This window comes from Polypterus senegalus, chromosome 4, assembly GCF_016835505.1.
Source record: "Polypterus senegalus isolate Bchr_013 chromosome 4, ASM1683550v1, whole genome shotgun sequence".
Lineage (NCBI taxonomy): Eukaryota > Metazoa > Chordata > Cladistia > Polypteriformes > Polypteridae > Polypterus > Polypterus senegalus.
Window position 1 is genome coordinate 192,694,947 of NC_053157.1, and position 16,370 is coordinate 192,711,316.

The 16,370-nt window shown below is 39.1% G+C and overlaps 1 protein-coding gene across 2 annotated transcripts in view; it reads left to right on the forward strand.

The window, feature by feature from the left end:
• The window catches only part of ctnna2 (catenin (cadherin-associated protein), alpha 2), a 1,795,296-nt gene that overhangs the window by 492,560 nt on the left and 1,286,366 nt on the right, over positions 1-16,370 (forward strand). For both annotated transcript variants that reach the window (XM_039751821.1, XM_039751823.1), the window contains exon 6: positions 2,979-3,245. In XM_039751821.1, coding sequence (XP_039607755.1) covers positions 2,979-3,245 — 267 coding nt within the window. The remainder of the gene's footprint in view (positions 1-2,978; positions 3,246-16,370) is intronic.

A 16,370-nucleotide genomic window follows, 5' to 3' on the forward strand; every position in this document is an offset into this window, starting at 1 on the left:
GTCATCATGGAAAAATCACAGCAGGATGAGAAACATTGTTCCTCTGCTTTAATGATTACAGAGGAGCCTTCTTGTAACTGAGCGGCAAATGATTCTACAAAGACAAATGACAGACACTGAATTTCTAAGACATTGCCTGTTCCTAATAGCCCATCTCTGTGAACATCAGAGTGCCTCTGTATGAACATCACACTTTCTGACGAATTTCAAATACAACAGGGTTACATTTTTTCCCTGCTTGTTCAGGCATAGCTCAAATGCAATAAAGATATCCTTTCCTATGAGACTGTGAGGGCACAAGTAACGTCACATATGATTATGCTATGAGCTCCTTAGCACAAACTTTCATCCAAAGGCTAGCCCATGGTATCTTCCTGTCTGTTTTTAAATCATTTCTGGATTATGAAACTTAATATTCTAACATACTGGGCTACACTTCTTACAAACCTGTATAATAATTTAGACCTAAACCGGACTTTTGTATTACTCTTTCTTAGTTTAAGTCCTTTAGCAACTTTGAATCAACAAGTCCATTTAGTCTCAGGTCATGTCTGTCTCAGGTCTCACCTCACCCTAATATACTAAAGTGGGCTTCTCTAAAGTGCTCCTTTCCTGAATTTATGGTCAATTTTTCTGTGTTATTGATTTCGGGTCACAACAAAACTAAATTTACTCTTGAGTTTAGACAGCAATTGAATAAATAACGTCTAGAAAGAAAAATGAGGAAATTCGAGTAGTGTGCACCATCAGGGTGTGAAGACAGACACCAAGTGCTTGCCATTGAAACCTCATCTTTGTTTCCTCGTAATGGCCACATTATCTCGTAGAGGTTGAATTCAAGGTAGCCTTGACTTGACTGAACTTGAAAGATGAATTTCTATTGATTGATTGACAAAAGTAATATATCAATTTTAACATTCATAAATCATTAGGGGCCTCATGCATAATGCCATGCGTAGAACTCACACTAAAACATGGCATATGGACAAAAGTGGAAATGTGTGTATGCACAAAACCATGCGTAAGCCAACTTCCACACACTTCAGCTCCATAAATTCCAGGTATCGAAAAAAGTAACGCACATGCATACGCCTGCTTTCGCACCCCAACTCCTCCAAGAATTTTGCATATTTTAATATGTAAATCAATATAAATATCACCTTCCTCTTTCAGTGTTTGGTTAAAAGACAATGGCAAAAGCACGTAAAAAAACAGTATTTCACCGAATGTGAAGTGAAGGCAAGGTAAAACGTGCTATTTTTTGGCTTGAACAGTGGTATAAACAACAGAAGGAATTTGATTGAGTAATATGGCGTGGAGGAGAAGTTTAAGTTCAGAAAGTTGCACAGGGTCAAAAATAAAAAGAAAAGTGGTCATATATCAAAGTCTCCATGAAAAGGCAAGTCATAGCCCACCGGAAGCATAGTAGGTTTTAGGGAAAAGAACAAAAAATAGGGACACTGGGGAAAAAAAGGTTGAAATGTCCATTTTAATCTTGTAGTTTATTTTGTAATTAAAGTAGAATGTCGTAAAACTTAATCTTAAAATCTGATCATCCCTGTAGTTGGTCTGTGTCTACTCAGTGTTGCATGTGATTGCCTCTAATTCCCATTAACTTTGTATTGGTAATTGTGGGCTCATAAAATGGATAAATGGAAAGATTTAGTTCAAACATTTTTTCCTGCTAAGAGTATATTTGTTACCTTGCAACAGACTGGTGCCACAGCCTAGGTAAGGTCTTGATTTGTACCTAGTGCAACTGAAATATTCTCTGTCTCCCTTTGGCTTTATAATATAAAATACAGGAACATTAAAAGTATAATGTCTCTGAGCAACTAATAGACTAACTAGAAAATAGTGTGTTAGTTGCCCAGTGATGGACTGCTGCCACCTCTAGAAATGGTTCCTTTTTTGCACCCAAATTTGGACTCCTGGCATCTTGTGATGCTAAACATACAGTAAATCAATTTATTTAAAAAATGAATGGACAAATAGAAAGCATTACCATTATGCAATAAACAGCTTATAAACCAAGTCAAACGTACACAATTTGGGTTTTTTTAGTGATCAGTTTTCAACCCTAGATTCACATGTAAAGTCTGCTAGCCGGTCTTGTTTTTTTCATTTAAGACACCTTTCTAAATTGTGGACTGTAGTCTCAACACCAGAATTGGAGATGCTTGTACATGCTTTTATATTGTCATGTCTTGCGTATTGTAATGCACTGTACACTGCTCTGAATAAATCCTCTATTTCTTGGCTACAGTTAGTCCAAAATGCAGCTGCTTGGTTTTTTATCTCAGTCTATTCAGAAAATGCATATTACTCCCATCTTGTATGACTTGCACTGGCTTCTGGTTTATTATAGAATTCAATTTAAGATTTTTATTTTGGTGCTTACCTATAGAGCTCTCTGCGGACAAGCCTCTGAGTATATTACTGGCCTCCTGCACTGCCATACAGCCTGTCAGGCACTTAGGTCTGGGCAACCGGGCCTTTTTGTTATCCCTCGTACCTGACATAAGCTATGTGAGGATTGTTCTTTTCAGTCCTTTGAGCCAAGGCTCTGGAATGGTCTTCTGTTAGCGTTGCATGCAGTTCAGTCAGTTAAATCTTTTAGTAAGCAACTTAATTCATTTTGTTTAAGCAGGCTTTTTAACAAACTGAGTAGTCTCTGTTTGGACTTTTAGTTTATTTCTAGTTTTGTTCCTGTTATTCTATTCTTTTTTATTTTTCTTGTTTTGTTATGTTTGGATGGCACATTTATTGTTGTACAGCATTTTGTAATGTCATGTCTGTGAAAGATGCTTTATAAATAAATTTTACTTGTGTTCTTATATCCAAAATTTGGGAGCATTTTAGAAAGTTGTACTTTATACTGTCTTTTATGATAAGATTATTTAAAGGTTTTCAGGTTCTTTTGCTTGTTTTGCTCATAATGCTTTCTTAACCTTACATGTGTTTGTTTATTTTTATAGGAGTTGAAAGACCCTCACTGTAGAGATGAAATGGCAGCAGCCCGTGGTGCCCTTAAGAAGAATGCTACCATGTTGTACACAGCTTCCCAGGCCTTCCTTCGCCACCCTGATGTTGCAGCTACAAGAGCAAATCGAGACTATGTCTTTAAGCAAGTACAAGAAGCCATCGCTGGCATTTCAAGTGCAGCTCAGGCTACGTCACCTACAGACGAGAAACATGGACATGCGGGTATTGGCGAGTTGGCAGCAGCTCTCAATGAGTTTGATGTAAGTGATGGTGTCTCTTTTTGCTTTTTATCAAACTGCCGGCATTGTTTTTGTATTATTTTTTCACAGCTTCGTCTTTCCATTTTTGTGTAGTTGTCTGTTATTGAGTTTTACTCAGCATGGCTATCCACAAAAGCATTTTGAACTGCTTCATTTCTTATGGTGTTTTTTTTTTTTTTCAATTGGTTGATTATTGTAATTCTATTGATGTCATTTGCAAAGATTAGTTTTCTCCATCTTGTGCAATTCCTATTTTAGAGTATTGCATAACGAAATTATGATGCATTTAGTTGGATTGCTTGAGTATTTTAAAGTGAAGATGAGCCTATTCAGGTCTTCATGTTAAAGGATAATAACATTTTTCATTGTTCAAGTCAAAGTGTTATATTTATATTTTTGAAAAAATAGCTCAAACTTGAAAACTTATCGTTCAGTTAAAAATAAACAACAAAAAACAAGTTTTCTTAAGTATTCACTCCTTATGAGTTAGCGCTCATAGTGATTACCTTTAGCAGTCAATATATCCATGAGTGTTTTTGTGTACTGAACATCCTTACCAGCTTTGCACATCTCAACCTTGAAGTGTCTTCTTTTTTTTTTTTCTTTTTTTTTTCTACCCTTCCTCTTTAGACACATTTTCATGATTTTGCAAGTTAGACATGGACTGTTGGGTCAGCCCCATCTGCATTTTCTCGTTCGAACTGTGCTTTGTTTTAGCTGCACTGCTACAGGCCATTAAGTTTCAATGTGCATTCACATATAATGCAAAAGTACCTATTGCAATCTCTGTATGTCCATGGCCGGGTCTGTACATTTTCTAATTTGTTTGTTTTTGTAATCACTACCTTGTTCCCTTGGCTATTTATTTCAGGTCATTATTCAGCAAAAAAAAAAAGTATTTTCTGTCATGTCCCAGATCTTTAATAGAGTACAGCAGGATTTCTGTGCACTTTTTTATGCACTCTACTTGACTTTGTAGCACTTCATTAGCATATCACTGCTTCCCTGCATTATAACCATCGCAGTATTTCATGGAAGGAATGCTGTTCTGTCACAATAAGGGATATTAGGCCTGCATCAAACAAAGAGCTTAGCACTGAGGTATAAACATTAATTTAGTTTTGCTTCATCAGATGATTTTCTTCTTCTTCATCTCAGTTTCCCAAATGCCTAAAGGCAAATTGTATTTGAGGCCTCATGAGTGTTATTTAACAATGGCTTTCATTTTGCTACTCTCCCATGAAACTAAGATTTAAAGATTAAAGAAAGCTTCAGGTATCCCATCTATAAGTGATTGTCTGACATGTTTGTGAAAGTTGATTTTTTATCCCTTCATTTAATATTGCTGTTTTACATTCACATTTACTTCAGTGTCGACCAATATATGTGTACACCTTTCTTTTGCCTTTACTGTAGGATGGTCTCAATATAAATACACTTTTGTATACCAGCATTATTGTGTTACCATCTTTAATGGCTTCACCGAAAGTGATTTTCTCTAAATGATGTACAGTTACAGTTAGGTCCATAAATATTTGGACAGAGGCAACTTTTTTTTATTTTGGTTCTGTACATTACCACAATGAATTTTAAATGAAACAACTCAGATGCAGTTGAAGTGCAGACTTTCAGCTTTAATTCAGTGGGGTGAACAAAACGATTGCATGAAAATGTGAGACAACTAAAGCATTTTTTAACACAATCCCTTAATTTCAGGGGCTCAAAAGTAATTGGACAATTGACTCAAAGGCTATTTCATGGGCAGGTGTGTTCAAGTCCATCGCTATGTCTTATCAATTAAGCAGATAAAAGGCCTGGAGTTGATTTGAGGTGTGGTTCTTGCATGTGGAAGATTTTGCTGTGAACAGACAACATGCGGTCAAAGGAGCTCTCTATGTAGGTGAAAGAAGCCATCCTTAAGCTGTGAAAACAGAAAAAAACCCATCCAAGAAATTGCTACAATATTATGAGTGGCAAAATCTACAGTTTGGTACATCCTGAGAAAGAAAGCAAGCACTGGTGAACTCAGCAACGCAAAAAGACATGGACATCTATGGAAGACAACAGTGGTGGATGATCACAGAATCATTTCCATGGTGAAGAGAAACCTCTTCACAACAGCCAATCAAGTGAACAACACTCGCCAGGGTGTTGATATTGATATCCAAGTCTACCATAAAGAGAAGACTGCATGAAAGTAAATACAGAGTGTGCACTGCAAGGTGCAAGCCACTCATAAGCCTCAAGAATAGAAAGTCTAGATTGGACTTTGCTAAAGAACATCTAAAAAGCCAGCACAGTTCTGGAAAAACATTCTTTGGACAGATGAAACCAAGATCAACCTCTACCAGAATGATGGCAAGAAAAAAAGTATGGAGAAGGCGTGGAACAGCTCATTATCCAAAGCATACCACATCATCTGTAAAACACGGTGGAGGCAGTGTGATGGCTTGGGCGTGCATGGCTGCCTGTGGCACTGGGACACTAGTGTTTATTGATGATGTGACACAGGACAGAAGCAGCTGAATGAATTCTGAGGTGTTCAGAGACATACTGTCTGCTCAAATCCAGCTAAATGCAGTCAAATTGATTGGGTGGCGTTACATGATACAGATGGACAATGACCCAAAATATACAGCCAAAGCAACCCAGGAGTTTATTAAAGCAAAGAAGTGGAAAATTCTTGAATGGCCAAGTCTGTCACCTGATCTTAACCCAGTTAAGCATATATTTCACTTGTTGAAGACTAAACTTCAGACAGAAAGGCCCACAAACAAACAGCAACTGAAAGTCACTGCAGTAAAGGCCTGGCGGAGCATTAAAAAGGAGGAAACCCAGCATCTGGTGATGTCCACGAGTTCAAGACTTCAGGCTGTCATTGCCAGCAAAGGGTTTTCAACCAAGTATTAGAAATGAACATTTTATTTCCAGTTATTTAATTTGTCCAATTACTTTTGAGCCCCTGAAATAAAGGGATTTTGTTAAAAAAATACTTTAGTTGACTCACATTTTTATGCAATCTTTTTGTTCACCCCACTGAATTAAAGCTGAAAGTCTGCACTTCAACTGGATCTGAGTTGTTTCATTTAAAATTCATTGTGGTAATGTACAGAACCAAAATTAGAAAAAAGTTGTCTCTGTCCAAATATTTATGGACCTAACTGTACATAAGAACACCAGAACTACATTATGACATTGGACCTATTCCTAAAATGATACTGAAATTCATGCCAATTATTTATTCTAGACCTATACTAATAATAGGCAAAGCCCTCACTGACTGACTTACTGTCTGACTGACTCACTCACTCAATCACTCACTGACTCACTCATCACTAATTCTCCAACTTCCCGTGTAGGTAGAACGCTGATATTTGGCAGGCTCATTCCTTACAAAAGTTGGGCAGGTTTCATATTGAAATTCTATGCGTAATGGTCATAACTGGAACCTATTTTTACCCATACACTGTAATAGACTAAAGCTCGATGGCCGTGGGAGGCGGAGTTGCGTCTCGCATCATTACGCCTCCCACGTAATCACGTGATCTGACTGTGAATGCAGTACGTAGAGAACAAGGAAAAGCTCCAAAGATCGCTGAAGAAAAGACGCATTACACAATTGAGAAGGCAGAAAAAGAATATCAAGCGAGTGACGCATACAAGCATATTCATAAGTGCAGCTACTACGGAAACAAAGCACGGTGTAAACCGTAAGTTTAAATTAAGTTTATAGACACGCTCCTTAAATTAACTTCATACGTTTGTCACGCCCACAACTAATACAATATTTAATTTAATGAGAGGACGCAGGGTATAAACGAGAGTTTTGATCACTTTGTAACCAAGTTAAAATTCGTGGTGAAGGATTGTGCTTATGCAAATTTTGAGAGACTGTGTTTGTGGGGGGATGGACAGTTAAGGGGGGGAGTCACGTCAGCATCTCCCCTCCCATTCACCTCATTTCATTCACTTCATTTCGCTCTGAGCTGAACTCCGCAGCTAACGCCGTCTTGCAGAAGCAATTTTGTCACGCTGCCACCAAATATTCACTGAAAAATCCACAAGTTAATACACACGCTCCTCACTCTGAATCCTCCATTCACTACTGAGCATAATCAAATTTTGAGGGTTGGGACACCAATAATATTACTGAAAACCTTACAGCCACCGAGACTTTATAACGGCACGAGACTTTAGGTCACGTGTCTGCAAAAGAACCCAATTGAGGCAACTATTTTTACCGGCGGTTGCTCAGGGGAGAGAGTTTGTATTCCTCGCATCCCCGTTATACCCTCTGATCTCACATTTCAATTCAAATGCCTCCAATTTCCAGTGAGACTGTGCTTCGCGATGAAAATTAATAAGTCTCAGGGACAGACCCTACAAAAGGTTACATTGACAATCATGTCACGTTGTTATTTTTAATATGTTCCTTTTCTTAGCACAAGCACAGCTGATAAGCTTCGATGCATGTGCTCCATAACGCGTTAAAAAAATAACTCATTTAATCATACTTTGCATTCCAAGCAAAGGGGAACTTTTCTCAATGCATGATTTCCTGGTACATTGATTACATTGATGAACACATCAGAACTACAAAAATGGAAGAGTCTGAAGAAAGCGCGTTGCTAGGACTGATCGGATGCAAATTTAATTTCAAAAGACTACCCGACGGAAGCCTTGATAAAAGCGTGGTTTTGTGCAAACTGTGCAAAAAGGAGTTTGCATACCACCGACGCACTTCAACCTTACGGTACCATCTAAATGCAAAACATGTTACAGCGAGCACAGAAAGTGTGTATGCTGTTAGCAGAGTACCAACAAAAGGTGTCGGCAGCCCAAACCTGATGAAATGACTGGCTTCAGGACCAAAATACATATGGATTGCTTTGGACTGTAGACCACTAACAGTGGTGGAAGATAGGCGGGTTAGAAAATGTGCTACAGTTAGTGTCAGATGATCCAACTTTCCAGCTGCCGTGCAGAGAGACTATTTCAAGTAAAATTCAACAGCTTTATGACACTGAAAAGCAAGCACATTTAGATGTATTACAGAAAGCGGACTTTGTGGCTCTTACTGGGACTCATTGGACTTCCGTGACCGTTAGTAATTTTAATTACATCTAATCACAACATGTTCAATGATCACACTATTTTAGCCTAATGTACAAAATAATTTTGGCTAAGGTTACTCAGTTTAAAGGTGAAGCTGGTCAAATTACCTTTTATGTTTCTGCTTTATTTTTATAAGAAGAAAAACTGCACTTTATGTTGAAATTTTTGTTATTATTATTTAAAGACAATACCATTCTGAACATGTACTTAAAGTATTTAGAATACCACTTTATTTTTAAGTCTGCCCAATTTTAGCCAGGGATGATATTTTTGTTTCTGTTTTGAACTGAAATGCAGTTTAAATGCATTTTTTTTTCCAGAAATTAAAAGACCTTGAGTTTACAATATTCATGTCCATGTCTATTATTTGATTCTGTCGCCCACTAAAACCCTTTTAAATGAAAAAAAAACATTTGCGCTTTGGGGCAAATTTTCTTGTGCGATTACATACGATTAATCAAGATTAATTAATTACAAACCCTCTAATTAGATACATTTTTTTAATCAAGTCCCACCCCTAATATATATATTATATATATATATAATATATGTATCACAAAAATTAAAGGAACACTTTAAAGAAACACATTAGATACATCAGATCTCAATATGAAGTTGGATATCTATACAAATAACGACAGGGCAATGTCTTAGGAACAAAAGGATGCCAAGTCTTTTAATGGAAATAAAAGTTTTCTGCCTACAGAGGGCTCAATTGTGTAGACACCCTAAAGAGTGAAATGAAGATGTGGCAGGCTAGTCCATTTTTTCAAAAACTGCTACTCAAAATGCTTTTCAGTATCTTGTGTGGCCCCCACGAGCTTGTATGTATGCTTGACAACGTCGGGGCATGCTCCTAATGAGAAGACGGATGGTGTCTTGTGGCATTTCCTCCCAGATCTGTATGAGGGCATCCCTGAGCTGTTGTACAGTCTGAGGAGCAACCTGGTTGCGCCTAATGGACCGAAACATAACGTCCCACAGATGTTTTATTGGGTTTAAGTCAGGGGATCGTGAAGGCCATTCAATTGTTTCAATTCCTTCATCCTCCAGGTACTGCCTGCATACTCTTGCCACATGAGGCCGGGCATTGTCGTGCATTAGGAGGAAACCAGGACCTACTGCACCAGCGTAGGGTCAGACAATGGGTCCAAGGATTTCATCCTGATACCTAATGGCAGTCAAGATGCCGTTGTCTAGCCTGTAGAGGTCTGTGAGTCGCTCCATGGATATGCCTCCAAGATCATCACTGACCCACCACCAAACCAGTCATGCTAAACGATGTTACAGGCAGCATAATATTCTCCACAGCTTCTCCTGACCCTTTCACGTCTTTCACATATACTCAGGGTGAACCTGCTCTCATCTGTGAAAAGCACAGGATACCAGTGGTGGACCTGCCAATTCTGATATTCTATGGCAAATGCCAATTGAGCTCCCCGGTGCTGTGCATTGAGCACAGGGCGCAGTAGACATTTGGGCCCTCAGGCAACCCTCATGAAGTCTGTTTCTGATTGTTTGGTCAGAGACATTCACACCAGTGGCCTACTGGAGGTCATTTTGTTGGGCTCTGGCAGTGCTCATCCCGTTCCTCCTTGCCCAAAGGAGCAGATACTGGTCCTGCTGATGGGTTATGGACCTTCTATGGCCCTCTCCAGCTCTCCTAGAGTAACTGCTTGTCTCCTAGAATCTCCTCCATGCCCTTGAGACTGTGCAGGGAGACACAGCAAACCTTCTGGCAATGACACGTATTGATGTGCCATCCTGGAGAAGTTGGACTACCTGTGCAACCTCTGTAGGGTCCAGGTATCACCTCGTGCTACCAGTAGTGACACGGACTGTAGCCAAATGCAAAACTAGTGAAGAAACAGTCAGAAAAGATGAGGAGGGAAAAATGTCAGTGGCCTCCACCTGTTAAACCATTCCTGTTTTGGGGGTCATCTCATTGTTGCCCCTCTAGTGCATCTGTTGTTAATTTCATTAACACCACAACAGCTGAAACTGATTAACAACCCCCTCTGCTACTTAACTGACCAGATTAATATCCCATAAGTTTCATTGACTTTATGCTATACTCTGATTAAAAAGTGTTCCTTTAATTCTTTTGTTTAATTTCTTTCAGTATATATATATGTGTATATACTGTATATATGTAGCTATGTATATGCATATATATGTATATATATACACATATATATATACGTATGCATATATACATATATGTATATATGTGGATGTATATGTGTGTATATGTGTGTATATGTATATATGTATATATACCTGTATAGTATATATGTATATCACGCCTCCCACGTAATCACGCAGTACATAGAAAACCAGGAAGACCTCAAAAAAGCGCTGAAGAAAACATGCATTATATAATTGAGAAGGCAGCGAAACAATAAGAAGCGAGCGAGTGACATATACAACCATATTCATGAGTTCTGCAACTTCGGAAACAAAGCACGATGTAAACCTACACTTTAAATTAAGTTCATAGACAGGCTGCGCTGGCGTTTGTAATTTAGTGCCTGCCCATATAAGGCCGTCCGTCAGCGGCAATCCAATAGCAAACTGCCACGGGTAAATATTCACGGGTGAAGGACTGTGCTTATGGAGAGGAAGATGAGATGGTCAGGGTGGTGTTTGACACAAACTCAGCGAAACTGCGAGAGAAAGTTTTAAGTGCCAGGACTAAGGTAACATTAAATACAGCTATGGACATAGCACGAGATGGCACCAGCACAGCTGGGAACCTTCGATGCATGTACACCGAGCGGCTCACGTGAACTGACGCAGTGCACAGATAAAAGCAACAGTTTCAAAGAGCTGAACAAAAACCGAATTACACAATTGAAAAGGCAGCAAAAAATATGAAGCGTCTGATAAGCATATTCATAAATGCAGCTACTGCGGAAACAAAGCACACGGTGGAAAAAGTCAATGTCCCGCTAAAGGAAGACAGTGTAAAAACCCGTGCATGCAGTGTGTCAGGTCTCAGATAAAGAAGAAGACGAGCTGTTTATTGATGCAGTAAGAAACGAATCGATGAATGAAACCTGTCATCTTTACAACGATTGACAAACACGGAATGTAACTTGAACACAACACATCCTACAAATACGAACCTGATTGAAAGAAATAATGATAATCAAATCCTTGATGACAGCAACACTCAGTAACACTCACAAAACAAATACTGTATATTGACAGTCATGTTACGTTATTTTTAAAATGTTCCCTTTTCTTTTTCTAGCTTTTTTAACACACTACTTCTCCGCTGCGATACGCGGGTATATATATATGTATACATACTCGAATAATGGTTACTTTATTCGCCATCAATGATTGTTTTGGTAAAGCCATACTCAGTGTATTCATTAGATGAACGGTAAAAAGTAAGAGCGAGGGAGGATGACTCATTGAGGCATGCAGGCTGTAGTCGCGTCAACTCTATCTGAATTGCGCGATCACATTTGAAAAATATATCTTTTCAAGTTCTATTTAGTCCATATGTGTCAAACTCAAGGGCGCGGGCCACATCCGCCCGGCGTAATTATATCCAGCCCGCGAGATCATTTTATATACTGTATTATTGTTATTAATGGCCCGGGTATATGAAGCGCTGGTAACACAATAAACTACAGATCCCATAATGCAGCGCTTCAGCTGCCTTGCCGAACACTTACCGCGTTAATCAAGTCTACCTTATGATGCTGCAAGTTATTGCGAAGCTAGAGTTATTGCGCACTGAGTTTGCACGGCGCTTTGGTGACTTTGAAGAACAAAAAAAGTCCGTCTACATGCGGCTCGAACCTTGTGCATGTTTGGTAGCACATATCTGTGTGAGAAGCTCTTCTCAGTGATAAAGACTAACAAAACAGCACACAGGAGTCGCCTCACTGATGAGCACCTGCAATCCATCCTGAGAATCTCCACAACACAGAACCTCACACCAAACAGAAACGAACTTGTGGCCAAAAAAAGATGCCAGGCGTCCAGCTCTAAAATGACATATGAGCAAAGACAACTGAATGATTTGATTTGTTATTGCACGTAAGAGCGGGAGTCAACCGTTTTAACAAGCAGCGTATTGCACTGATACGAAATAGCTGTGTGTGTATATATGTAGATATGTATGTATATGTATGTGTGTGTGTATATATGTGTGTGTATATATGTAGATATATATATATGTATATATGTGTATATGTATAGATATGTATATATATATATGTTTATGTGTGTGTGTGTAAATATATATATATATATATATATGACAACAACACTCATCACTCACAACAGTGACAAAACAATTACACTGACAATCATGCTACGTTATTTTCAAAATGTTTCCTTTTCTTTTCATTGCTTCTTTAACACACTACTTCTCCGCTGCGATGCGCGGGTATTTTGCTAGTGTGTATATATATATGTATATATATGTGTGCATATATGTATATGTATGTACATATGTATGTATATGTATATGTGTATATATATATATATGTATATATATATATGTTGTGAACGCGGCCCGGACACAGACAGGCGGACATGTATATCACCACCACACATTTATTTACACAAATATTTACAAGTGCACACACAAACCCCAAACACAGTCCTGGCCACACAATGCCTTTCTTCGGGCCGCCTCCACTCTCTCTTCTCTTGCCTTGTCCTGCCTCCACCCGATTCCAGCCACGAATGAAGGGAGATGGCCCCTTTTATATCATCCTGGACGAGCTCCAGGTGTGTCCTGGCATTCCTCCCTGGACACGCCCCAGTGTGGCGAAAATGCCGGCTGTTCTCCCGGAAGCTCAACGGGTAGAGGGATTGGAAGCCCAACCCTATAGAGACCTGTGGTCAACGCCAGGGGGTGCCCCAATGCCTTGGGGACCCTGGACCTCTGCACTTCCGCTACACCAGGAAGTGCTGGGGGGAAGAATTAGGACGGCGCCCGGAGAGCTGCCGGGAGGACAGCCGGCACTTCCGCCACGCTGGGGCATGGCTAAAGGAGGAATGCCGGGAACACCTGGGGCTCATCTGGGGACTCTATGAAAGGGGCCGTCTCCCATCATTCGAGGCTGGAGTCGGGAGGCAGAAGGACAAAGCTCAGGAGAGCTGTGGAGGCTGCCCGAGAGAAAGGCATTGTGGCCAGGACTGTGATTGGGGTCTGAGTGACCAATGAACTGGGGTCTTTGTGACCATATCATTTGTATATAGTGTAAATAAACGTGTGGTGGTGTTTTAACAACATGTCCGCCTGTCTGTGTCCGGGCCAGGTTCACAATATGTATATTTATATATCTATGTATATATGTATATGTATATGTATATATATATAAATATATATATATATATATATATATATATATATATATAGTACAGGCCAAAAGTTTGGACACACCTCCTCATTCAATGTGTTTTCTTTATTTTCATGTCCATTTACATTGGTAGATTCTCATTGAAGGCATCAAAACTATGAATGAACACATGTGGAGTTATGTACTTAACAAAAAAAGGTGAAATAACTGAAAACATGTTTTATATTCTAGTTTCTTCAAAATTGCTCTGATTACTGCTTTGCACACTCTTGGCAGATTTGAACAGAGACACAGGAGGTCGTAGAAACAAGAAGGATTTTTATTCAAACACTGCAAACACATAAGCTTAAACGTGCTCCATGACAAGTCAGAGATGACAGTTCCGCTAGGAGCAGAGACAGAGAGAGAGAGATAAAAGCAAACAATCAATTCCAAAACCGACAGGCGCTGCGCAAGGCTTTTAAGTTAGCGGAGTATCGCGTGAGGCTTGCGTTATATCGCAAGTGAGAAGGTAAGGAGCAATTTGAGGGTAGTCTGTGTTTCAGGGGTATTCCCAGGGGCGTCTTTGTCCTCTTGGGGTGCGATCACCCCTCCAGCTTACAATATGTTTATATGTGTGTGTGTGTGTGTGTATATATGCCAGCAACACTCATGACCAATGTTCCCTCTAAGAAGTAGCATATAGTGAGCAAAAAACATTGTTTATGAGTGACATTTTGTTTAAGCCAAAAATTTACGAGCACCAATTTTGCGATAAGTATGAGCGACGCCGTCAGAATGAGCGATCGTGCGGGAAGTATGAGCGACGCTCTGAATTTGTGTGAGCGATCGCTCACGTGCTCAGCTTAGAGGGAACATTGCTCATGACAATGACAAAACAATTACATTGTCAATCATGTTACATTATTATTAAAATGTTTCCTTTTCTTTTTCATTACTTCTTTAACACACTACTTGTCCGCTGCGAAGCGCAGGTATTTTGCTAGTAATAAATAAATGGCAAAATCAATCCTTAATGCCTAAAATTAAATTAAAAAAATGTTCAGAAGCATGTCTGCTTCTGTTGCTAATAGCACAAAAATTTCGTTTATTTTTATATATACCAGTTTTATGTTTGCTGCAAATGTAGAGGCAAGTCATATATTTTAAATTGGATTTTGTTAGATGGAAAAGAAAAAAAAAAACTTCATTAAATCCTTTGTTTTGTTTAGAAATTCCATATTTCTCTTCCCACAAACCTAATCACTAGGGTTGGTTGGTGAAATTCACCAGTGTTTTTTTGCAATGAATGTGCTGTGTTCACCAGTGACCTTGTTTGCTGAATATTTTCCAAGAAATCTTATGTGCAGCCAGGTTAGACAAAGTTTTTTTTCCCAGCACTCCATAATGCTTTGTTAGGCCAGAATGAGATCACAGAGCCATGGCAGCCATGCACAGAATTGCCGTCATGACCTGATCAATACTCCAACCACATTTACATCTTGCACATGTTAAAAAAAGAAATCAGTGTTCTTCAACAACTTTACAGCCGACTTTTGGGTCACGGATTGCCACTGTTGGTTCATGAGTGGGCAACAGTGGGTTGTGTACAAAATCAAGAGTGCTGTGTGGTAAGTTTCTGTGTTTCTAAGTTAGCTTGTTTCGTTTAGGGGATAAGAGCTCTTCTGATTGTGTTTGTTTCACCACGGGGACAGTTTGCATTGGCTGCTAGTGGATTGTGAATGAATTTAAAAAGGCAAAACTCAATTACAGGAACATAAAGGTTGAGAGACATTACACTAGCTGACTATAATGAGAATATTATGAGTATTGACACCAGATATATAACACATATCTCTGTACAGCTGGTGGTGCAGCACCACGTGGCTAGTTATATGTATGCAAATTAGCCATGTGCCCAGATACTATCTCACAACAAGCCTTATAGGTTCCCTGTCCCTCTCCCTTCTCCTGTCAGAATGAGACCCTATTAAATAATAAAAATGAAAGATTTATTACTATATACAAGGTGTTTCTTTCTTCTTGATGGAGCAAAAAAGTGTGAATCATCTGCATAAATACATGGGAGGCAGTGCCCGGAGGTGCAACTTCAAACAATGGAACTGGCCAGTCCTATGTCTACGCTTCATGGCATGGCCAATGTGTGTAGGAAAGTTGGGCCTCTGTGAGTGCAATGATCTTTATTTTCTTTACTTATTGCTAGTTGATGGCTATATGTTGAGTTCTGTTTGTGGTATTCATTGTATCTCTGACATTTGTTGTTTGAGGCATGGTGCCGCGGTGGTTAGCATGGCTACTCCACAGATCATATTGGCCACAATAATTGTTCCAACATATTTGGCAGACACTTCCCTAGCACTCAGCGACACTTTAAATATATTTTCACCATTAGAATCTACTCAGTACTAGTTCTTCTTATATGTAGAGAACAAAATAAAAAAGTTAAAATGTTTTTTGATTTAAATGTGCTAGTACAAATGAAGTTGGGATGTTGTAGTTTAACAGGCAGACAGTTTCAAGCACATTTTCCCCTACAGGTGTAAGATATAGGTGATGTACTGATTTAAAATTTGCATGCTAAGTGATTAAGGGTTTTTTGGAGGAGAATGAGATGTTTTAAAAACAGTATTCCAGGAAAAACGGAGTAAGGATGGGAAATTGCATTTCCAAACACAGTATA